Raw genomic sequence first — 24,843 nt, 5'->3', positions numbered from 1 at the left:
AAAAGTGGCAAACAAAGTAAGATTCAGGTGATCGTAGCCACAACCGACCGAGCTTGGAATGAAAACCAGTAGTTTACCTATGTACTACTGGACAAATAAACGGTAGCCATTACCAAGCGAGTGAAAGAGTAGGTAAGATGGCATTACACTAAGCCAGACTAATCAAAGATAAGATGAAATGCAGGATTCTTAATTATATTTCGATCTAATAGAACCAGGCTCTAGGTTGCGATAAAACAGCTAAGCGAACACACCTTCTATTACAGAGATTTAGATTGTGTAGGTAATTATATTCTAGGCAAATATTAGATTGTATGCAAAACTAATTAAATGAATAGGGCCTATCGAGTTTCTGCTATAATAATCAACAAAGACACACACACAAACCCCCCACAAAACAACAACAAAAGCAAGATAAGTTCCGATATATTTAAATTTCTATATGATTCATACTACTAACGGCAAAACCTGGTACATAACACAATAGACTATCGGTTAATTTATATTTATACAATACTTTTGTTGACAAAGATGTTGAAGAACATTACACCAAATCAAATGTGTAACCTGGAGTATTTGTATTCATGGACATGGTGACCTGTATAGAATACATGAATAAAAGGTAGGGTTCCTTTGGGCTGACCTTATCAGATTGGTACCTAAAGATGAATATAATGATAATGACGGCAAAACTGGCTCAGTTGAGTTGAGTTGAGTTGAGTTGATTTGAGTTGAGTTCAGTAAAGGAAGGGAACTCGGAACAGCAATATTAATATGTGCTTCTAAAATAATAAAATCGGGATACTGGTAACAAAGTATTTCACAAATCAGGTAAAGTGCATATTTTATTAGTAAATAGCCATGCACTCCTAATCAAAATATCAGGATTTTGAAACTACCATAGGCCCATTTGGTTCACAAGAGTGAGTGTATAGGAGAGAGCTACCTGACTTAACTACAGATAACACATCTTGATAGGACTATGTATCGATGTATTTCACCTAGAGATTCCATCAAACCTCTTCAGACACATAAGTATTATCAAAAGGTCATGATGCGAGCTTGCTGCAGAATGTGCATATGGCAGATATCATAAATCATGAATCCTAAATCCTAAATCACACCAGCTCCACCCGAATATATCTTTCCTTACCTTAAACACGTCTGAACAAAACCTGTTAGGAACATAGAGGTTAACAAGGATAGTGAGATGAGATGAGATAAAATAAAATAAACGAAGCGAGTGCAATCATCTGATGCGAGCAATGAAGGTACTATTCTAATAGAATAAACCATCTGACGCACTGTACACGACAGGCCCAACCAAAATATATCCATATCCATACCCATATACATAATATGTATATAAATAAACGACGGGAGAATATAGTATGCTGTGTATTATTGATTAACAGGCTACTGGATGGCAAGAACAAACGAAAGTGTATTGGATGTCATATAAGCATGAATCTGTCTGTGTACTCTACATATTGTATTAATCCTCATGGCAGAGTAATTAACTGACGACAATATAAAAACGATGGTGATGTCAGCCATCGTTTTTATACATGTGTGTGTATTTGAAAATAGAGGAGAATAATGAAGAGGGGCCATAATCATTCTATCGGATGTGCTGTATTGTACACTGTATATATATATATATATATAAGTATCCTTCTAGTAGTTGGCGTGGAATCACCTCCTATTAATATTCTTTCTAGCTCTTGAAAATAATATATATAATATTACTAATAGCCATTAGCCATTTGTAATGTTTGGCTATCAAGGAATCCCTTGATATGCTAGTGTATTTTGTACATAAATTATCTATATAGCCACAATATTCATCATCTAACATCTTTTCATTAATATCAATTGCCAAAGAAAACAGTGTTATTTGACATTCCAGAACCCTGATAGCAACACTATAATTACTATACTTGGCTGATCTATAGGGGTTTAACCAAGCATGTCTAATATATCTATATATCTATATTTTATCTCTTACTTACTTGATTGCTTGAAGGAGAGCTCATTTGTACAACAAAGGGGAAAGCAATAAAATAAGGACAGGCGTTGGCGTGAAAGGGTTTAAAAGGAGTGTAGATAGTAAAGATGTGTTTCTGTGCTGGTGTATTTGTGGGCAGCTATATAGTGGTTTGAATCATCCCTTTTTGCAACCATGATGAGCACTTACTTTTCCTATAAAACTTGTCTCTCTTCTTTCCACCCCTGCTTCTCTCTCTCTTTCTCTCTCTCTCTTTCAATATCCTGATCTTGCATTATCCTTGCCCTATTTATATTTAAATCTCCTACCTATTTTTTTTTGTATTGAATAGATAAAAAGGTACTGTCACCTGAAACGCAATCAACACCAACTAAGAAACCCTTGGCCCTTTTATTGTTGTTGTTATCAACTAGTCCTTTCTATTAATTATGCTATCCAATTCCCACCGTCGAATTTCCCCAAAAAAGCTACCTGGAGCCCCAAAGCCATCCATGTCAGCACCAACCTCAAACCAACCTATTCCAGATGCATGGAAGCTTTCAGAACCATCTTCTCCAGCCTTATCAACAAGCTCATTCATGTCCTCCGTTTCATGGGTTGCTGAAAAGTCTGCCGTAGAACTCGTTACCCTTTTGAAAAACGCGTATACAGTACTGCGTGACAAGGAAAAGGGCAAGTCAACCTTTTTGGTTTCTTGCCAAAAAAAAAAGAGTAGTAGTAGTAGTAGTAGTAGTAGTAGTTTTTGGTGATATGTTCAAGCTAATCCATATCTTCTCATATATATATATATATATCTTACTGGCTTTTTTAGATCTTACGCTGGCAGCTGAAATTGGGAGATCTCTATTGGAAAATAACATGTCACTCAAGTCAAAGTATGAGGCCCTACTGGGGCAGGTACAGACCTATCAGCAAGAAATCGTCCTAGACAGACGGGAGGCACGGCGAGGGGAATTAATTTTTGGAAATACAACTCCTGATCCTCGAAACGACGCAGCATCCAGCCAGTCTAAAGGCGACAGGGGTACAGAGACAACGGACGATGATACCATGCATTTTGTATCCCATCAACATTCCCGCCAAGCCATTATTGAGAGCTTGGAACGAAAGAATGTAGAAATCCAAACGATGCTTGAGCAAGCCTTGTCTGAAAATGCATCGGCTGGCCAAATCAATGATAGGAAAACGCGCCAACTGGAGACAGAAATTGTCTGGCTCCGCACAAATCTAGAAGAAGCAACCACCAGAATAGAAGAACTCAAGGAGAATCAGCACAATCGACAGGAACGAATCAGACGTCATGATGAACGAGAATTCGAGCAACAGATTACGGAAGACCAGGCCTTGTTGGAAGATCTGACCGAGAAAGTCTCTGGTCTTCTGACAGATAACGAGCATCTTGCTTCCTCAAAAAAAGCAGTTGAAGAAAAATTGGCTTGTGCGGTGCATGATCTCGGCCAATTACGGTCCCAGTTTGAACAGTTCCAATTTAACCAACAAGGCTATAGTCTTTTGCAGGAAGCCTACCAGCGTCAGTTTAAGCACATTGCTGAACTCAACGAGAGCTTAGAAGAACATCGCCAAGTCCTATCACGCTTAAGAGACCGGGGAATTTGGTCTGCTCGACAATCTCCATCGGTAAGCGATTACGGAGCAGCAAAAACGAGGGTTGTGCCGAGTACAACGATGTCTTCAACCACATTGCGTGATCCGGATCATCATCAGAAACAGTCTCTTCTTGGGGAGTTGGAAAATGCTTGGCAGCAGAAAAAGTGTGCTCCACAAACCCCACATTTATCCACAAATGACATATGGCCAGTTCTCCAGGAAAGCCAGAGCGAAACATTATCTTCTGCAAGTATTCATAATCGGGTGGAACCTCCTCGTCCACGACTCCGATCCGCTTCTTCATTTGCAAAACTGCGAGACCTTGCCACAATGACTGAACGGAACTTGACGTCCTTTTGCAGCGCACCAGGAAACTATGCTATGGAAGCTTTTTTGACAAGTGCAGGCATTACTGACCGATCTATCTTGGACGAATCGATTAGCTTTTTAGCACAATCAGAAAATATAGATGAAGACGGTCAAGAACGCCATACATTCATTTTCGATGACATTGAGATGTTTGGCCCGGACGGGACAGGCAGCTTGTACGACGCAATGGATTTATACCCTCATCTTTGTGACATGACTTTCTCCAGTGCCGATACCTTGGATTCCGATGAATCTGAACAGGGAATTGTTAGCCGGATTAAGCATCTCTTGCGCTGTATATTTCGTTCTGTGTGGCGCTGGTGTCGATTTGCAATGGTTCTTGCCACAGCTGTACTAATAAACCTATGGCAAGGCCCAGATGCAATGCTTGAAAGAGGAGACATGAAGTAGGCCAAAAAAAATAGTCTTCATCCTTTACCCAATCTACGGTAGTTTTATGTATGGGATGATTTCTTAGGACATCACCAAGCTTTTTCGCTTTGTTTATATACATTTCTTTTATTTTCTCTTCTATGGTAATGCACATCTTGTATTATTGATTTTTCTCTTTCATCGTTTTTCTCTTCTCTTCTTCGTCTATTTGCAATCTCCCCCTTGTTCTTTCAGTTCTTGTACATTACAATAAAAGCTTCTATATAGCACTTTACTTGATTAAAGGCATACTAGTCTCATTACTAATTGTAGCCTGATTCTTACTTACAAGAATCTACATATAATAGTAATAATTAGTGTCATCCCCACAAAATGTGGAAAGAACAAAACAAAACAAAAAACCCAAAATTTCCCTAAATCTCTATGTTTCTTTCTAAAAATAATTATCACGCAACAAAGAATATATATATTTTCTGCTAACATAATTGAGTTTCCCCGCCAAGATTTTCCTTTTTGTAGAGTAAAGCAAATATTTATGTATGTACTTAATATGATCATCATCCCGGCATAAAGTATAGGGTGAGGTGCGTACTAATCCAGATGGTTGCGGTGATGACTCTTCTTTAAATCAGTTGTACTATTAAAACGATTGTGATATTATTTATTTATTTATTATTTAAAATTTCCCATCTAAGCTTTGACCTTTAGATACAGCTATCTCACTCTATATTCTAAACACAAACAACAAGGCTTATGTCTTTATAGCCGTACTTACTCAAAAGAAAAGTGTATCAATAATACTTATGCTGCATTATAGTGGGGGACGTTTTTTTCATTTACCAGGATAAAGATAGATACGAGGATCATCTTCATCATGCATAGATAGTATGACGCAAAAGATAGCTGTAAGGCGTAAATGTAATAGAGCAGCCTATTTAAAGTATCAAGTACCAAATTACAAAAGGTGTCTGCTTAACATCTTGTAAAATCTTACAAATAAAAAAAAAGTAGAATAAAGTAGCCTAAATATGTCGTACTACATTATGCTCTTCTTGCATATATTTCTCACTATACATCTATAGTTCCCTCAAGGACAGACCAATTGAATATAGAAGCCTACTATATAAAAATAAACCCCTCTTCACCTTATACGACCATTGGCCTTTGCCTTTTTAAAAGAAGAAAACATAATAGCTCAAGGAATCCTTAAGTTAACAAATCGGATTCCTTAACATGTCTTTGCCAACATGTTCTTTAGTCCTTGGTTCTCAAACAGTCATAAAAAAAGTAACCAAACAATCAAAGTTTTACACCAATCACTTCTTTATTCAGAGTGAGGAGTAATCGCAGATTTCCTGGCTACAAGTTATGATGAAAATTGAACCAGTAAAAAAAGATGGTCAGATACGATATGCACAGTGCTTTTGTGCTTTAAACTTGAATAATCAACTAGTTGCTTTCGTAGATAGGCTATCCTTATCAGAGATTGGCTTGAAAGTGATTCATCCTAAAGGTTTCTTCGTCAGTCAGTATGTTGGCAACAATAACTTGATGCATTATAATACTTGATGTATCAAATTTAGTCAACTAGTGAAAAAAAAAAGAAGTCTTTATTAATCTGTAATCACCACAATCATAATATGATGGTAATGAGTTGTGATTTCTAACTTGTGTCAACTTGTAATCAACTAGAGGTATGACCAGCAATCTCTGGACTGGGTATGTGCGTAAGAAGATAATAGTGTGCTGTAGTTTTTGATTGTCATTTCAATCTGTCATCAGATGGTGTCAAAGTTGTTTTTTTTTAAAGATCTCTGTATTAAGACTGCTCATAAGAGTATAGAGATGTGGTGTGGTATTTGACTGGTGTGTGAATAGGTCATCAGCCAGTGTCAAAATACTTTTGTAATATCTTTAATTAATGTACTCACAACGCAACAGTAGGTTGAATGCAAAATAATGTACTCTACCAACTACAGGTGCTCACGGAATCTTTTTTTCTTTATTAAAAAGGGGTGCGAACTTGTACCAATTTATTATAGAAATTCGACAAATGTAGTAGTGGGTAGTATTGCAGTTCCACATTCTTTCTACTGTATCTAGCTAATGAACCGGGTTAGTGAACCGGGACAAACAGGCTTTAAATTTATTTTGTTTTGTTGAACTTGGTTCCACGGTTCATAACCAAAGGGGTACTATACCTATTTTCAAGAATTTTTAACCCAAAATTGCTTCAGTCACCCTCTATTGTTTCGGTATTTAAAGGTCCTCAAGAAAAGGTAAATGCCCAATTTTATTTTATAGCCATTTCTCATTTTTTTCAGTTCTTTGTCTGCTTTATAAGCTGCTATTTTTTTTCTCTATTCCAAATTATATATAATGTTATATCTGGATGAGAGTCTTTTTTTTGTTAAATAAATTACGTTAAAGACATAAAAGAAATTTATTATGAGGAGTGTATACTTTTAAAACAAGATATGTATGTATGTATGTGTGTGTATGTGTATTAGCAATCTGGCTTACACTTATACTTGTTGTCCTCTTCAAAGAGTAGAAAAAAGGTGTATTAGACGTCACAAAAACAGCTTATTAAGGAAAAGAGAAAGAAACGGAATTCGAATGCATAAAACCAACGGCAAGAAATCTACACCTGCGCAAATATACATACACATATATATATATATATATATATATAAACTGATTTCACCAAATTCATGCCATACCCCTTTGTATATACATCTTTTTACGCATGAGTTCAAACGAGTCAGCACCAGAAGATCTTGTAGATCAGATCTTAAGAGATCATGGTACCGATGAACCAAATAAGCAATTAGACATTCTTAACTTCTTTCTATGATCAATAGAGACAAATGCTAGATCTCAAAAGCGATCACAAAAATGGTCGCACATGACCCTGCCATTACGTAAAAGGTTTAAGAAACTGTGTGAAATATCTTATCAGTAAGTAGATCTAGATCTATATTACTATTATTATTATTTAAAAAAAAAACGATCTAAAGATTTCTTTTTCTTTTTCTTTTTAATCTTTGATGAGATTAGATTGACTCGGGGAGAGCAGGATCCATCTGATTTAGAAGTTGATGTTACGATTAATGAGTTGATGATGCGCATTGAAAAGCGACTTGAAGTTATTTTAATACCAGCATCTTGCCGTGAAAAAATGCTGGACGGCGATCTACTTACTGAAGAGAATGTATGCAAATTAATATGTAGACTTTTGATACTCATTGATTAGACTTATTTCTATTTGTTAAATTGATTTGTTAATATGTATATATATATATATATATATATTGTAGGAAAAACTCAGATCAAAAATTTTAACAGAGATTAGAGAAGTGGCAATTATGGATATGAATATTAAGAAAGAAGAGTATGAATTAGCTAAAGCAGAAGAAGAATTAAAACAGCTTCGACAAAAAGTGAAAGTAGCGGAAGAGCAAAGACAAGAAGCGGAATTAGTAAAGGTAACCAGGATACCATAAAAAAAAAGATACGACGAAATATTGAGAAAACGAGGGGATTCTTTTTGTTATATATATATATATTATAGAGCAAGTACCCTAAGCTTAATCTGGACGCCGCTTCTGATAGCTACACGCTAAATTGTATAAAATATAAAAGCACAATGTTCTCTCTACCAATTAAATATCATAATTCATCAACATAATAGTGTATATCAGCATAAGTATTAAGTATTTAATGCATATTTGCAAAGAAATATATATTGTATAAATATAACATTACCAATGAATGTAAACTAGACGATTATAAATAATACATATTGTTTTTTTTTGAGAATCAAGCTTTTGCAGCTAGTGATATACATAACATAGCAGATCACTGAATGCACAAGAATATTATGGCATCTGTGTTCACAGCTAGTGAAATTCACTCCAATGCGTGTGGTATGCTGTAATATTCCAGAGATCAAGCAAAAGATTGATCTGTCGTGTACTTTCGGGGAGTATTAGATATTTCTCCTTTGAAATCTATGGCGTGTAGGTGAGAAAACCAAAGCAGACGGCTGTATATTTTAGGAATGTTTTGGTTCCCAAAAGAAAAGCAAAAGTTGAATATACATCGTCTATTTTCATTTGTCTATTCCCTTTTCCTCCCAGTAGATGACATCTATTTGAAGTATCACTACAGAATAGTATATGCTGGACTAACCAAGAGTGGAGCTTATTTTGCAACAAATAATGATAATAGTAATAATAATTACTTTGCCTAACCACTCAAACTGATGTAATTGGTGAGTTATTCATTTGCTCCTTTTATCCTTTTTGTTCCGATCGGTGAATTGAAATCTTGCGAATGTCCTATTTCACAAGAGGACATCAAACCGTTATTTTTTTTGTGGGGTGTTGAACAAGTAAACAACCGATTGGATACCTGTAATAAGTTTAAGATTATTCAGAATACTTCTTTATTTTAAACCTCGCCATAACAGCTGGCAAAGTATTAAAGTTATGGTAAATACTCATAATGCTCCAAAACCAATTACAATTAAGTCTTGTCAATTACTATTCGTCTGTTCCCATAAAGTATATTACATACTAAATACGATATTTATACGTACGTACCTTTATATATCTATATATTCTTGTTTTCTAAAAAAAAACTTTTATTGATAAATCTAATGATTAATGAAAATAGAAAATAAAGCCTTTCGAACAGTAAATAAAGAAGTATTAAACTATTATTATTATTTTTGGGTCATTCTCTAGTAAATCTGATCTGACCAACCACAGTTTTTATTTTTGCCTTGCAAGAACCGAATAAAAAGAAAAACGAATGACATTTTCCGACTGTGTGGTTTAAGTGTAATATGGCTTTGGTTTTGAAGCAGTTACTGGTTTGTGAAATATTGGACTCCAAAATGACTATGCTGTAATACACACGTGTAAGCAAATAAAGACGTGAGGGCGTACGTAGACAGCAAAAAAATATATATTAAAGAAAATTTATACATTCTCAATTACTAAAGGTACATAAATACGGTGCTTGGTGTACATTTGTATGGCCACAGTATTCCGCTTATTATTGCGTATTATTTTTGATTGGTACATTTAACGCCGAAAGAGTGAATATTATTTTAGCTTATCCTATTTTGATGCGAAGGTTTAACAAAGTAAACAAACCAAATAATAATCTTATACCTTTTTTTTTTAAAAAAAAAAGCGTATTGGTATTGGTTCAACTGAAGCTAAATTCATCAGGAAAACTATCAGAATAAACTTTTTGGTTTCAAGCAAAGTCTCTAGTAAAGATATTTGTAAGAACAAATAAATAAACAAATAAATATACGAAATGGACAAGCGCAGAATTTAATTTTTTTGTTATCGATTTATTTATTTAATTACAGGATCTCAAGAATAAATGACTTTAGAAAATTACAGAAAATATAGAAGCTTAAATGGGTATCACAATAGTGAATAGACTCTGCATCGAAATAGATAGATAAGAGTCTTTTAAAAAAAAGAATTAATAAAAGAAAGGAAAGCGTAAAAATAGATTAAAAGTTTGAAAATAAGTTTTTTTTTGCGATGCACCAGGCATTATCAAAAAGTGGCATTAGACTTTTCCGACAGTCTTTACAACAGCCTCCTCGTCTGTGTTTTCAGTGTGCTGAATCTGTTTTTCTTCAAACGTGTCAACACTATGCTCAAGGCTCTTTTTGGGGCGACGTCCGCACAATCCAAAGCTTCGTCCCAGGGGCTGGCTGAACAAACGGTCCATCTCTTCAAGAGGAACACCCTTGGTTTCAGGATAGAATAAAAAGATGAGGACAACAAGTAAAAGATTGACACCCATCCAGACGTAGAAAGAGTAGAATCCCATAGTAGTAAACATGGAAGGGAAAGCTTGACCCATTACAAGACCACCGACACTTTGAGTGTTAGTGCAAATTGCGACTGCAGTACCACGGACACGCATGGGGAAGATTTCCGAAGTATAGATCCAAGTAGTGGCACCCCATCCTGGCTTGTAAAAGAAAGTAAAAAGAAAGAGAACCAAAACAAGTGCAACACCAATAGCAAATGACTTTGCGCCATCAGGAAGAGTAGGTGTGCCGAGATAAACAGTAGCGGCAATCAGCAACATAGCAGCTTGGCCAAATGCACAGCCAATAAGCATCTTTGTACGTCCAAGCTTGTCAGAGAAGAAAGTGCAGGTCAAGGTGAAAAGGATACCAAAGGTAAAGTTGAGAGCATTAATCAAAAGGACAGTTGCGTCGTCGTTAAAGATTTTCTGGTAAACCTTGGTCGAATAACTGGTCATCATGGACTGACCGGTAAGCTGCTGACCAAAGTTCATAATCAAACCGAGAACTGAACAGATAATAATTGAATTAGTCTTTGAATAATGTAATGTAAATCTTTTATACTTACTCATACGTCTGCGAATAGACTTATCAACCCACAATTCCTTGAGAGAGTTGGAACTATTTTCTTTTTCCCATTCGATTGAAGCTTTAATCTAATTACAAAAATATTAGCCGGTTGGCAATGTATAACATGTTTGTTTTACTTACACCTTCAAATTCCTCGACGACTTGGTCCTCCTCACGAGTACGTTCCAGAGCTCTCTTTGCTTGGTCAAATTTTCCTTTGGAGATCAACCAACGAGGGGATTCTGGGCAAGTAAAGATGGTAGCACAGCAAATGACTGGGATAGCTGCCTGAAGGAGAGTGACAGTCTTCCACTGCCAGAGACCAAGACCTTCGTTGAGCTTGCAACCATAAGCAGTGAAGGAGGTAACCAGAGCACCGACACTATACATCATCTGCCAGAATGAAAGCATGCGACCTCGAACTTCAGGGGAGCAAATTTCACTCATGAATACAGGGCCGGCTGGGAGAGCAATACCCTGTCCAATACCAAGAATAACACGACCAGCAATAAAAGCACCAATGTTTGTAGAGAATGTCTGGACTATAGAGGCAACAGCGACAAGCAGACAGCCTGCGAAGATGGTTGCTCGGCGGCCAAGGTAATGTGAAATCAAAGGAGACACAGTAATACCAGAGGCGATACTGGCTGCCAGGTAGCTCGACGTTACTGCTCCGATCATATTCTGGTCTTTAGGCGCATCCTTGTCCAGTCCCATATAAAGCATGAACGAATCGAGACCCTGAAGGTTGTTGAAGACAGCTAAATGAAATCAAGTCACAATTAATTGGATTGCTGAATTAAAAGAATGTGTAGCTAAGTTAGCTAGCTAGCTAGCTTACCCGCATCGTATCCGTTGATGAACATGCAAAGTGCGGCACAAATGCCACACATGTATGTGTAGAGACGTTTTTTTGTTGGCCAGATCACCATCTGATAATATTATTGTTGAGAAAAGAAGAAGAGGAGAAGAAGTCTGAATAATTGGATCTACTGGAAATGAGGTTGGCTTTTATAGATGTGTCGAAAATGTGAGAAAAAAAAACGGTAAAAGGGCACTTGATGTAAGCTTTAGTTGCACAAAAACAAACGACTGTAATATAGAGTTAAAAGTCTATTCTTTTGATAGTTTTCATAGATAAAATCTTCTTTGATATCAAGCCCGAATAAATAAATAAATACCAGTTTACTAATTAATATTACCGTAATCACTCCAATGTGATGAACAGGTACCCCATGGGGAAATGCAGAATACATGTGTGATTGAAGAAGGTGAATAGGACACGGCCAAGCGGGATATTCGGACGTTTACCAATGTCCCTAATCCCCGTAAAATAAGCGGCCAAACTAGGTTCTTCACAGTGGAGCGTTTATTTCTCAGCATCGTACATCTGAAGAAATCACCGACTGGTACACCCATAGGTTGCCTGAAGTACGTTTATGATTTAACGGGACGTTTGCGACCGTCATAGAAGGAGGACAATCATATGATCTGGTTGTGTTGAATCAGGTATGATATCTATTATATTCCACACACTTATTTATTGATCCCAGCACATATATATAGCTATATACTCTATAAATTCAACAAAAAAAATGCCAATATTGTCGTACAATTATTCCTACTACTTCATCGGAGTAGGCAATCCCATCAATGGTTTGTGTGGGGAAACCTGATCCCCAAAAACAACCCGCTTTGATCAATTCTTCCCTGGTTTACCCTTATTTATCATACACTTGTATCATAACTCTGGTAAGACTACTCCTGTCACTTTAAATAAGTAAAGACTGAGTCTATTCAATCCTCTAGCTCTTGTACCATTTTTAGCATGGTCTAAGTACCCCTTCATCACTCTATCCCATACAATAAAGACTCCCAATCTTTCATCGGGTCTGTTCTTCCGGTATCACAAACACTCTCTTTAAGCTAGAATGAAATATATATCTCCAACTGGATGATTCTATTTGTTAACCAAGTCTCGAAAGGTTTACAGGAATCTTGCACGACGCATTTTTATCTATTTATTCCTAGGCGCGTAAATAAACAAAGCAGAGACATTTATTTAGACTTGTTCCTTTATGATCTTCCTTACTGCGCACAAGTCATTTCTTTGTTATTAGCCAATACATATATCTTGTTTTATTAGCAGGCAAATAAGCATTACATCGAATGATTTATATAACACCTTTACATTATCTTACTATATCATACAGTACCGTACCTTATATTACTTTATATTATTCCATCATACCTTAAACTACCTATTGCTACTTTTACAGGCAATTTTTCCTTATAAAAATAGAAAATAATCTGATTTGATCCGCACAAAGAAAGTCACTAGTTTCTTTGAGGGGTATATGATAAAGTGGTACTATTAGTTTCATTGTTCAAGATCTTCCTTACATGAATCAATTGTCGGATGTTACTTTTTTTCTTTTTTTTACCAGGCGACTTTCTCGTTATTCTTTAACTCACTAGTTTAATCGGTGCTCTTGTATAATAAATAGCTCTCAGAAATCATAGACTGAAAATCGGTGCCTTATTAGTTTAATAAATCTGGGGCAAACAATAATTACCTTAAACTTCTTTGTGATATCAATATGGAGTGAGTTTACTGACAAATGCCAACCAAGTAGCTTACTTGTTGCACTGACCACTGCGGTTTATCAATTCAATTACGTCACTTTCAAAGAGGACGCGTCAAAGGTCAAGAAGATCATTCAACCTCCTGCTCTCTCCCACCCCTTTTTTTTTAACCATTATCTTCTGTCGCGTATATAAATAAATACTACTCTTTAACATACCCCTTAAAAAAAGGTAGCTTTTGCTCTTGTACGTTAAGGAATCGACTTTATTCTTGCTCTTATACCGCTTCTACAGAACACATAATCTAAGCAATGACAGCCTCAGTAAGTCAACCTACCCAGACAAATGCGACATCCGACAATTCCACCCATCCAAACAACATGGCCACAGTCCCTCTGGATGTTGGTCTGATTTTTGTACGTGAGTACTACACATTCCTGAATAAGAAACCACAGCGGATCCATGCCTTTTACAGCAAGAATTCCGTTTTGGTGAGAGGTGATGAGGGCGATGTGGCCAAGACATATCGGGGCCAGGAGGTAAGAGAAATAAAGAGTGTGAAACAGGAGCTGATGATTGTCAATGTATAGGAGATTAGACAAAAGATGGAAGAGCTGAATTTCGAAGATTGTAAAGTACTGGTAACCCAGGTCGATAGCCAAATGTCAGCCAATGATGGCATCCTCATCCAAGTGCTGGGTGAGATGTGCAATCTAGATAACCCACCTCAGAAATTCAGTCAAACTTTCTTTCTTGCACCACAACACAAGGGATACTATGTCCTCAACGACATCTTTCGCTTTCTCAAAGAAGAAGTCAATATTGATTATTATGCTTGTGATGAGGAGGAGGATGACGCCACTGTATCGTCTACACCAGCCCAATACTCTGGCAAAAAATCACATCAGGAGAAGAAGCAGGGATCTGAAGAGACTGTTAGATCAAGTGAGATAGTGCAGGATATCACTGAACCAGTTGAAAAAAAGAAAGAGCAACCAGCTGAGAATGATGTTCGTACTGCACCACCCACACCCACAATCAATAATCAAAGTAGAACAGAGGAAGACGTGAAGACAGAAAAACCTGTTTTAGAAAGCTTACCTGAATCAAACGGAATACACAAGAAGGAAACCGGCTTTGTGGATCAGACTAAGGAAATTCCCAGAGAGTCCATCAAGGAGAGTAAGAAAGAATTTAAGAAAGAACCCAGGAAGGAGATTTTAGAAGAGAAGAAACCTGAAATTACTCCAAAGGCAGTGCCAAAGCAAGCAAACCCTCCCATTAAACCAGAAGCAAAATCATGGGCATCCTTGGCCTCTGTACCTGCTGCCAAGAGCACCCAAATGACATCTGCTCAACCATCACCTATAATCCAATCATCACCTTTACAAACCTCTGCTCAACAAACTCCTCCCCCTCAATCACCACAACAACAAATTCATCAGTCACACCCACAGCAGCAACAACAACATCAGCAGCAACCGCTGCAACAGCAACAGCAACAGCCACCACCCCAGCAGCAACAGCATCACCAGCATCATCATCACCAACAACAGCAAATTCAACAACACCAACAGCATCAACATCAACAACAACATCACCACCAACAGCAGTATGTACTCATGAATATGACTCCTCCTTCTCCACAACATCACCATCCTCAACCCTCTTACCCACAACAGCATTACCCCCAACAGCAGGTCTATCCCCAACAACAGCAGCAGCAGCAGCAGCAGCAACAACAACAACAACAACAGCAACAGCAACAACAGCAACAGCAACAGCAACAACAGCAGCAACAGCAGCAACAACAGCAACAACAACAACAGCAACAGCAACAGCAACAACAGCAGCAACAACAGCAGCAACAACAGCAGCAACAACAGCAACAGCAACAGCAACAGCAACAGCAGCAACAATATGGTCAGCAACAAAATTATGTACAGCAACCTCAGGGACATAACTTTATGCAACGTAAAGGTAAACATATAACAACATAACATAAAAAGGGGATTTTATTGTATCTAATTCGTCCAAATAGCTGAGGATACTCAGATTTTCATAAAGGGTGTTGGTCCCACTGTGACAGAAGAGGGTTTACGCGAGGCTTTCTCTAGATTTGGCACTATCAAATCTATCAGTTTGATGCATCCCCGCAATAGCGCATTCTTAGAGTTTACTACCCCAGATGCTGTTACTAAGGCTCTTACTCAACACAAAGTCAATGTGGGTCAAGTAGTTGTATTTGCTGAAGAGCGCCGTTACAACAAAAGCTCTTTTGGAAGACAACAGCCTGGTGGAAATCAGTTCGATCGTCGATTTTCTCCAAATGGTCCTCGTCGCGGAGGTCCTCGCGGTGGAGCTGGAGGCAAGACAAGAGGTGGTCCTAAATAAAGATTAAAAAAAAAACAAACAAATAAATAAATAAATAAGATACTCTTCTAATGACAAAACTTGTAAAACACGTCTGTAAATGTACATCTTCAAGACATTTGTTATACATGTAAAAAAGAATCCCCCTTTTTTCAATTTTTTATGAAAAATGCCCCCCTTTTTCTTTCTTTCTTTCTTTCTTTAAAAATAATAATAATAGTAGTAGTAGTAGTAGTAATAGAAAATGTCAATATAATCCATATAGACAGTACATCTTTAATAAAAAAGAAAAAAGAAAAAGAAAAGTACAATAAAAGAAAAGGCGGAATGGGGTTTCCAGATTTATTGTTACTCTTTAGTATAATGGCTAAAGGCAAGGGTTGGAATAAGGTCGATTAGCTATGTTTAGAGTAAGCAAATAAATATATATGTATAAATGTATATATATGGATGCGGGTGGGTTGGTGGGTGTCATAAGAATATGTCGTATCTGAAGAATATTGTTTTATTTTATCAAATCTCGACTTGATGCTGTTGGTCCATCTTCTCAGCCATCATGGCTACAATGGCTGCACCTACAATTCGTGAATGTTTGACAATACCAACAGATAGTCTGGAAGCCACTTCATCTGGAATCAATGCCTTTAAAGTCTCACAGACGCGTGGATGAAAGGACGGATAATCTTTGTAGACATCTCCACTAATGGCTAATAATATATATATATATTAAGGAAATGAGTACAGAACCTTCATTTCATTTAAGTATATGTATATTTGTATCACTTACATATCGCAAATCCTTCTTCTTTACCAGCACCAACTCCACATTCAACAATATATTTGACAATACTGGCTGTTGCTGCTCCCAAAAGAGCAGCCGCACGATGACCGATAAACTCGCAAACTTTTTTTACTATTTCTCGATCTGCCAAGGTTGTTTCTCCGATTTTGCACATTTCCTCCAGCACGACCCGCGTGTCCTCAAGAGTCTCCCAGTTATCATCGGCCTCACACACGTACATATAGCTCGTGTCGAAATGATAAGGTATACGCAACAGACAGTCTTCATCTGAAACATCAAACGATAAAACGTGTCGATCCACAAAGCTAATAAGAACTTGACGCACAATCTCGCCGAGATACATTCCAGTAGTCATCTTTTCGAATATATGGATGCCTCGGTTATTCGACTCTCTATCAAGCAGGCGATCATACTCTGTCATGGGCAAAGTGTTCAGATGAAATGTACACCACTCGGTATTGATTATCATATCCCGCTGGATAGAGGATTCTTGTGGATGTTGAGAAAGGAACTTTCCCATATTGGATACCTTGTCGTAATAAGCACAGTTCGTACCTGCACAGTGTACTATGCCGATACGTGTGGAGGGATGTTGATAAGCATGTGCAAGAAGTGTACACACAGCATCTAATATATATATATATAAAGAAAAACTAAAAGTGTTAATATATCTGTGGAGGGATTTTATTTTATTTTATTTTATCGCACCACAGCTAATCTATTTTATTTTTGTTGGAAAAGTAAAGTAATAATAACTACCTAGACAATTCCTTACCATTGGCAATCGCAACAATCTTTACGCCCAGACCCTTTGCATGGAATCGACTGTGAAATAGCTCGACAGCATCACACCCCACAGCATTCGGGAATTCAAAGCCGTGTTCAAGTGCAAGGATAGTTCCGCGGTTCAAACCTGTCTGTCGGACAGCAAAGCCAACACTGATAGCCATTGAATACACAGTGTGATGTCCAGACCCAATACGCCTTTGAAAATCTGCCACACAATCTGCGACATAGTCAATCAATACGCAGATATCATCTCCAGCTGTCAAGTGGTCAGGAATTTTGTATTGGTACTGATTGATGGCGAGCTTTCCACCCTCCCCCTTGAGCTTGACTTGACACACGTAAATATCTACTCCACTGATTTCCAATGCAAGATATGTTCCCTTTTCATTCCCGGTAGGATAGCCTACAGTACATTTGATAAGCCAGACAGGTTTTGGAATGTATGGTACCACGTACCGGTGACATAGGATGGGATCATCTTGAGATCGTTTTGATGCGGTGCATTTTCTGATTGCGCTGCCAATCCCGCTTTTATTTCATCTTCAAAGCTATGCAAGATGTTGTCCAATGTCTCATCAGAAACTCTAAACTGCTCCTGAAGCTTCTCAATTTCCAGTTGTTGTTGCGGTGAGCCATGCATCAGTCGAGTGCTTTCAACCTTGGGACGTTTACTTCTTGTATCATGTGTAAGTGATTCCCGGTTGAATGACATGTTGAATGTATAAGATGTATAAAGACAAAGAAAGAAAGAGGAGAAGGAATAATAATGAAAAAGAAGAAGAGGAAGAAGAGAATAAAAAAAAAGGGAAGTCTCTGGCAGCTGGGAAAGAAGGGTGTTGGTTGTTGATGAGCTTAAACAGAAACGACTTGTTGGCTTGGTTGGTTGTGCGTGTGTATTTCCAAACTATATTTGTACTGTGTTTGTGCTGTGTTGTTTTTTTTGTGGAAAGTAAATATATAGAAAATTTACAAGTTTTATTTTTTTTTAGAAATCAAAAGGTAATTTCAGATCGAAAATAATGATCCCGGGTAAATAAGCATATAATTCATAACCTAAAAAGCCAATATCTCATACATACAATATATAAAGACGAAGTGTGATGAGAAGTGCTAATTTTTTCTTTCTTTCTTTAGATAGATAAATTATAGGATATTTGAATTGTTAGTAAAAATGGGAAAAATAAAATAAAATACTTTTTTTTTTATTATTATTAATTTTTAATTTATTTATTTTTTGAAGTACTGACTATTAGCTACTTTTGGATATAGGAAATATATTCTATGTTGCTTACTGATCACTTCACGGTACAAGCGTGTGGGCGTCTCAGGTGGTGAATGTTGGTCAGAAAGATAGAGAAAGACAGAAAGGACAAAATACAAGTAACAAAAGGTGGGTACAGTAGCAGTGCCACGGTTTCACCAAAACTGCTTCACAATTATCTCTATCACTATCCATTTCTGATCGTAATACACGTACCAACGAAATAAGACCTCTCCAGAAGAATTGTAAGATTTTGTGTCAATTTGTTAATTAAAGGTTCACAAGAGTGCTTAAGATGTTCTGTTAAATGATGTTGAAAAATCGTACGAATGTTACAAACATTTGGTTGTTGCAACACAGATAATGCGTGTACCTATGAAACGTGTTCCCCCCCCAAGAAGCCAAAGATATTAATAATAACAATCCAAACCCCTCCATTTTTTTTTGAGTTTTATCTATTTATTTTACTTTTTTTTTTTTACAAATTTCCCACGTATAAGATTATTGTAGCCAATGATTAGAGTAGATCAGAAATATTTATAGCAGACATTCAAAGCAGTACATTCATCAGTTCCATATTAAATAAGTAAAGTAAAGAAAAAGAAAACATGTGTGGAATACGCGGTAGTTTATATCGTTGCCTATTGTAGTTTCAGTGTACCACTTTATTGGTAAAAATAAAATAAAGATTCGGTCACAATAAGAGACCTCAACAAGTGCATTCAATAGTCCAAAAGGCATATGGATATCATCTATAAATATTCAAGATATTACTTGTGGCGTTATCTATAATCTTGCTTTTTTGGTGCTTGTTATCTTGAAATTGCCATGGTGTATTTGACTGAAAGACATTTCCAAGACAAGTCCCCGTCAATAGAGCATATTACTTTATTAGCTTGGCTTTGGAACAGCATAAAGTAGAACACAAAGATCTTTTATAATTCCTTGTAGATTTAATTGAACTATGTGTATATATTGATAAAGAAAAACCAAAAACAAATGTTTAGGATACCGATGTGAGTACCGTACTGTGTAAGGTCTGAGCTCTGCTTTAGATTATCTATTTTATGTTGTACACAAGAGTTCTTATCATATAAAATGGTGCAAATGCCATTGATAAGGATATACTGAGTGGATAAAATTATGACGGATAACCTATTGGAATGTATGAAGAAAAAGAAAACATTTGGTTTAAATATATATATTACTACGAGCCTAATTTCCTCTCACATTGTTTATTTGGCTAATTGCTTAGTAAGACTAGCTTTTTAGTGACATGTATAATCTTTTGATAAAATGCACACCATAAAAATGAAAGAAATATTAATCAGTAGTACACCTTAATCAAATAATATATAAAGAAAAATTATATCTTGGTTGCCTCGTTCTGTATCACCTTATCATAGGATTGACTTTATAATAGATCCATAGTAGATAGATATATAATTGAACGTAGCATAATGCCTATTGCACAAAAAGGTTATATTATGCGTATAGTATAAGAAGTTTCGATGTTTGAATGAGACATTAGAGTACCAGATAACTTTAGCAGACAGTAGTATTAGTAATCATTTTCCCATACATAGTTGTGTGAATAAAAAAGTATTTATTTGTACATCAAACTCCTGGGCTTTAAGCTTTGTTATGTAAGAAATTGAAATTGAAAATGCTAGGCAATAAAGAGGACTGGATAGGAAATCTATAATTTCATCAAAAGAAAAGAAGAAAAAAGAAGGAAGAACCCTTTTTGTATTTTATTTAATTTTCGATTAGGGTCATTTGCTTACATAACAATATAATAAAACAATGTCAAATCGGTAATACTATCTATTATCATTATTATTATTTTCAAGGGTTTAATGTAGCATATTTGGGGGGTTTGAGTAATTTATAATTTATATTTTCTTAAATAAAAAATAATGATTTTGTTTGGCTTTTATAGAAATCATAATTGTCTACCCACCTTTTTCCCATACACCACCATTATGTCTTTTTAGCCTTAAAAATACAGACTCGATATTTACAGACAATCTACTATACTCTTTTGAATTTTGCTTCTTTATTTGGGATATAGAAAGAATAATAAATAAAACAATAAACGACCTTGATGTCTGTTTTGTTATATTTATTTATAAAATATTATTCTCTTCTCTTCTCATCGCATCGCATCGCATCTTATCACATCATTCTCTTTATCTTGATTTTTTTTTATATAAAGTAATAATAAAAGTAAATAGTAAATGAAAAAAAAGAAAAAGAAATATTGGTTTGTACACAGTTCACTTGAACCCAAAGCGAACATAATTAAAAGTTGTGGCCTTTTAAGATCAAATTGCTTGGACCAAACGTTCCTGCGTTTTGTGTTCTCGTTGGCGCACTTCACTTCGCACAGCTGCCTCCCACAGCTGGTCAACAATGTGTGCATGTCTTAGTCGTTTTTGGGTTTCGTCTTCTTCGTGACAGCTCATATCTCGCAGTAAATTCACCAGGAGAGCATAGGGAGATGTATCACCTGTGGCAGGAGACTCTTCCTTGGAGGCGCATGAACAACATGATTTTGGAGAATATGATTCAGAAAGTGAAGATCGCCTGGAGGAAAGTAGAGATCCAGGAGATGACCTACACTTTGAACATCCACTATCTAGACTGTCAGGCTCATCTGTCAGTATATCAAAAAGCCCAGGACTGTGGGTAGTACTAGGGGGTTCCTTCTTAATTTCGATTTGCAATGCTTTTGGCGATACTTTGACTTCAGCCACGTTCTCTGTTGGTTTTACAGGCCTTTCCACAGCCTTGGACTTGTGGGAAGTAAAATCTCCCGGAGAATTGAATAGATTGATTGATTGCAAAACGTCTTTCTTGATCTGACAAGACAATGGTTCTACTTTTGCCTCATATGGACTGTGTTCTTCTTTTATGGTTATGTTCGTATTTATGTATGGATATTGTTCAGAAGGTAATGGATGTGATGAGCTGGGGGTTTTGAAATCGATTGGTTCAGAAAGCGATGGTTCTTCGGCAGGGAGCATATTATATTGATCGAAATAACTTGGTCCTACGTCTCTGGGTCTGGTATTCCAGAATTTGGCGCTCACAGGAAGGTATTCCTCATCACAAAACATCGAGGAGGGTAGAGAAACATCAGGCGATTCATTGGATATAGCAGAAGGGTAAATTGAGAGATCAGAGGGTGCAAGGCATGTAATTTCAGGTGTAGGTTCCCAAGACCAGCATGGTGCCCCGCTCTTTTCAGAGGTGCTTTTGTCAAGATTAGAGTAGAGTGATGTGTCAAAATCAACATTATTCATCATTCCAGGTAAAGACAATGGGGTGTCAAAAGTATCTTGTTGGTTTGGCGAAGAAAGAATATCAGGATAGATACAGGAGTTTGTCTGGATATTAGCAGAAAGCTGCTCAAGCCAAGCTTGAAGTACATTGATATCTTCAGGTCTATTGACCTGCATAGACCAATTGGTGTCTTGGTGCTTTACTACATTCGAGATTGAGTCCAGGCGCTGCATCATATCTACATGGAAAAGTATATCAAGGTAAGTCACCTATGTAAGAATATGATTGTCTTTATTTTCTTTTTTGTTTAGTTGGCTGTAGACTAACCATTATCATAATTAGGAGAGATTGTGGAGTTGTAAAGAACATCCTCTAATAGTTCTTTGAGAGGATCGTGCAGCTTGGTCGACTGTCCGACAGAGCGGAATATAGAGTCTTTGTCGTGGCTGGTGGGGTTACGACTGGGATTGATTTCACTGCTATTGTCTGTGTTCATTGATGTGTAACAGCTATGGCTACTCATACTGTTTTGTTCAGATGTTGATGTTTGTTGGTCTGTGTCTATAGCGCCACTCAAAGCCACATTAGTATTTACACGTTTACAGACAATAGGTTTCCAAGGTAAATTTACATTTTTCACCGATACATGGCAAAAGAAGTGACGATGGACTCAAGGAAGGTGATGTTGCAGTGGCACTGTCGGTAATTGATAACTGCGGGCGGGCGCGCCGGCGTCGGACTGCCTTATAACCTGGCTGTTTACTTCTCAGGGTAGCTGAACATTCACAAAAAAAAATTGGAAGATTTCCGTATTAATTTCTTGGCATTGATAAATATATACAATAATAAATTATACATTTATGTTCCAAAGTATGAGTTCTTTCATGCTTTTTCAGGTCTTGAGGTCTTTTGAAAGGCTTCTTGCAAATCTACAAACAGTTATTATTATTATAATTATAATTAGCAACATTTATAAATACTCTTATTTTATTTTAAAATAAGACTAGAGACTTACAGTACAAGGATGAGCTAATGACACGGTTGAGTAGATGAACATTAGTTTTGATTTTTTTTATTTTCTTTTTGAGAATGAGTTACATACGTTTGAGTGGTAAATGAACTCTTAAATGACTAGTTAGATGGTCTCGCTTTGCAGCTGTTGCTCCGCAGTCATTCCAATGACACTGAAGACAAAGGTTATTTGTAGATTTTCGGCCGACATGAGTATCCGATAAGTGTTCAAACAAGTCGTCTACGTTATTGAAAACGAGGTTACAGTCGTTCCATCGGCACGAGTTGCGAGTTCGAGGCATAATATAACAGTAATAATAACAAAAATGCTTGTTTGAAGAGGGACCAAAAATAAAGGGGGGGAGCAAAGAAAAAGAAATGAAAGAGGAGAGAAAGGAGGAAAGCTTATCCTTATACTTGTTAAAGATACTGAGGTATTTTTTTTAAAAAAAAACATGAATTCGATACGGAAAAATATAGGCATATGAATTAGTATTATTTTTATTATTTTTGGATCAAACTACATAGATTTCTATATATATATAAGAATATATATATTTCTCACCTTTGAAAAAAAAATGGTAGCTCTTAATGATTCACAATGTAGATATTTTATCTGGATTATTGACTTTAGCTATAATGAATATTGTACAATCTTCCTTGCTTGCCTTTTCTCTCTCTCTCTCTCTCTCTCTCTCTCTTTGGTGGTTACAAAATACACTATAATAAACGAAGAAAGCTGATACAATTTGCGGTAGACTGGTCAATGAGTACATGTGATATGGTAACACTAAGAGTGGTACGAGACACGGTTGAGGGAAATGTGGTGCTCCCTGATGTGTCATAAGATACTTAAATCAGTATCAGCTTCTGGAATCATTTCAATATTTAATAGAAGGGTTAACCTACAAACACTCCTTCACAGCTGGACCATAATCGCCAGACCGTAATGGCCAATGGGGGGAGGGGGATATGGGGTTAAAACACATGTTGAAAAAAAAAAACTGAATTCAATATTGTATATACAATCAACAGAAATCTTGTGAAACAGAGCAAAATAAGAGTAAGGCCATGCTTCAAACAGAAGGAAAGAAATATTCAAACATATGTTAAATTGACTTGAAGAATATAAATTACCAAAAGATATATATATATAAGGCCATCTACATATACGTGTGTGCCTTTTGTAAGTATCGACGAGCTACTCTTGCTCCTAATGGTTTCTAACACTCATATTAAATCGATATTCTAATATTGATATATTGATATATTTTATAATTTATTATCAAGCCACAACTGATTTCACTGCTGGTAAGAGCTTAAGATACCATTATTGGTAAATAGCAAAAAGGGAGGTAGAAAAAGAGACCCTTTATAAAGACATATACATCTTTTGTCTAGAATTTCATCGCGTTGTCTGTTTAAATACAGAATGTTGTACTCTCTGGTAATCGTGGAGTATTTGTAGCCAACCAAAGTCCGTTGAGCCGCCTATCTTGACATGACTACATACAATACCTACATTTTTCATACGACCCCAGGAAAATAATGATAAAAATAAATAAATAAGTAGTAATAATAACACGTTGTACTAATTAAATATACAAACAAATGCGTGTATATACGTCTAATTTCAACATCCAATTCGCCACAGTGAGATTCATAGACCACAAAGAAACAAAGTAGGAATTCTAGTACAGATAGTACAAACAGCAATTATTATAGTTCAACCTTAACCATAAACATAAATGTTCTTGTAGAAATGGAATGTACAAAATTATATACAATTTCAAATCAAAATTAAACGTCTCTCTTGTAAGGAGAAGCAAATAAAAACAAGGAATAAAAAAGAAACTCTGACTTGGAATTCGCACGTACAAGATGAACCTTGGGTATGTAGAGTTGACGTTGTTGGGACTAGACCGGACACTTTTTTT

The 24,843-nt window shown here is 36.4% G+C and overlaps 4 protein-coding genes across 4 annotated transcripts; 1 reads left to right on the top strand and 3 right to left on the bottom strand.

Moving 5' to 3' along the window:
• Positions 1-1,695: 1,695 nt before the first annotated feature.
• On the bottom strand, positions 1,696-11,724 carry PHYBLDRAFT_74577 (hypothetical protein; the record flags this gene model as incomplete). Its single annotated transcript, XM_018443026.1, has 5 exons — positions 11,638-11,724; positions 10,938-11,557; positions 10,795-10,882; positions 10,135-10,734; positions 1,696-1,721 (listed from the first exon to the last, which is right to left on the bottom strand). The coding sequence occupies exons 1-5, from the start codon at positions 11,687-11,689 to the stop codon at positions 1,696-1,698; spliced, it is 1,386 nt and encodes a 461-aa protein (XP_018299074.1). The 5' UTR covers positions 11,690-11,724.
• Positions 11,725-13,762: 2,038 nt separating this feature from the next.
• PHYBLDRAFT_93066 (hypothetical protein) lies at positions 13,763-14,200 on the top strand (the record flags this gene model as incomplete). Its single annotated transcript, XM_018443815.1, has 2 exons — positions 13,763-13,939; positions 13,988-14,200. Coding segments are annotated over 2 exons (390 nt in total), but the record flags the coding sequence as incomplete, so codon positions are not given.
• Positions 14,201-16,268: 2,068 nt separating this feature from the next.
• On the bottom strand, positions 16,269-17,986 carry PHYBLDRAFT_105376 (hypothetical protein; the record flags this gene model as incomplete). Its single annotated transcript, XM_018427899.1, has 4 exons — positions 16,269-16,462; positions 16,543-17,184; positions 17,333-17,749; positions 17,803-17,986. The coding sequence occupies 4 exons, from the start codon at positions 17,984-17,986 to the stop codon at positions 16,269-16,271; spliced, it is 1,437 nt and encodes a 478-aa protein (XP_018299072.1).
• Positions 17,987-22,767: 4,781 nt separating this feature from the next.
• Positions 22,768-23,148, bottom strand: PHYBLDRAFT_95067 (C2H2-type zinc finger transcription factor; the record flags this gene model as incomplete). The annotated part of the gene is made up of 3 exons (XM_018443877.1): positions 22,768-22,824; positions 22,911-22,924; positions 22,998-23,148. Coding segments are annotated over 3 exons (222 nt in total), but the record flags the coding sequence as incomplete, so codon positions are not given.
• Positions 23,149-24,843: the final 1,695 nt, after the last annotated feature.

The sequence above is a fragment of the Phycomyces blakesleeanus genome, assembly GCF_001638985.1.
Source record: "Phycomyces blakesleeanus NRRL 1555(-) unplaced genomic scaffold PHYBLscaffold_1, whole genome shotgun sequence".
Lineage (NCBI taxonomy): Eukaryota > Fungi > Mucoromycota > Mucoromycetes > Mucorales > Phycomycetaceae > Phycomyces > Phycomyces blakesleeanus.
Note: the sequence above shows the minus strand (reverse complement) of the source record. Positions and strands in the feature narration are given on the sequence as shown.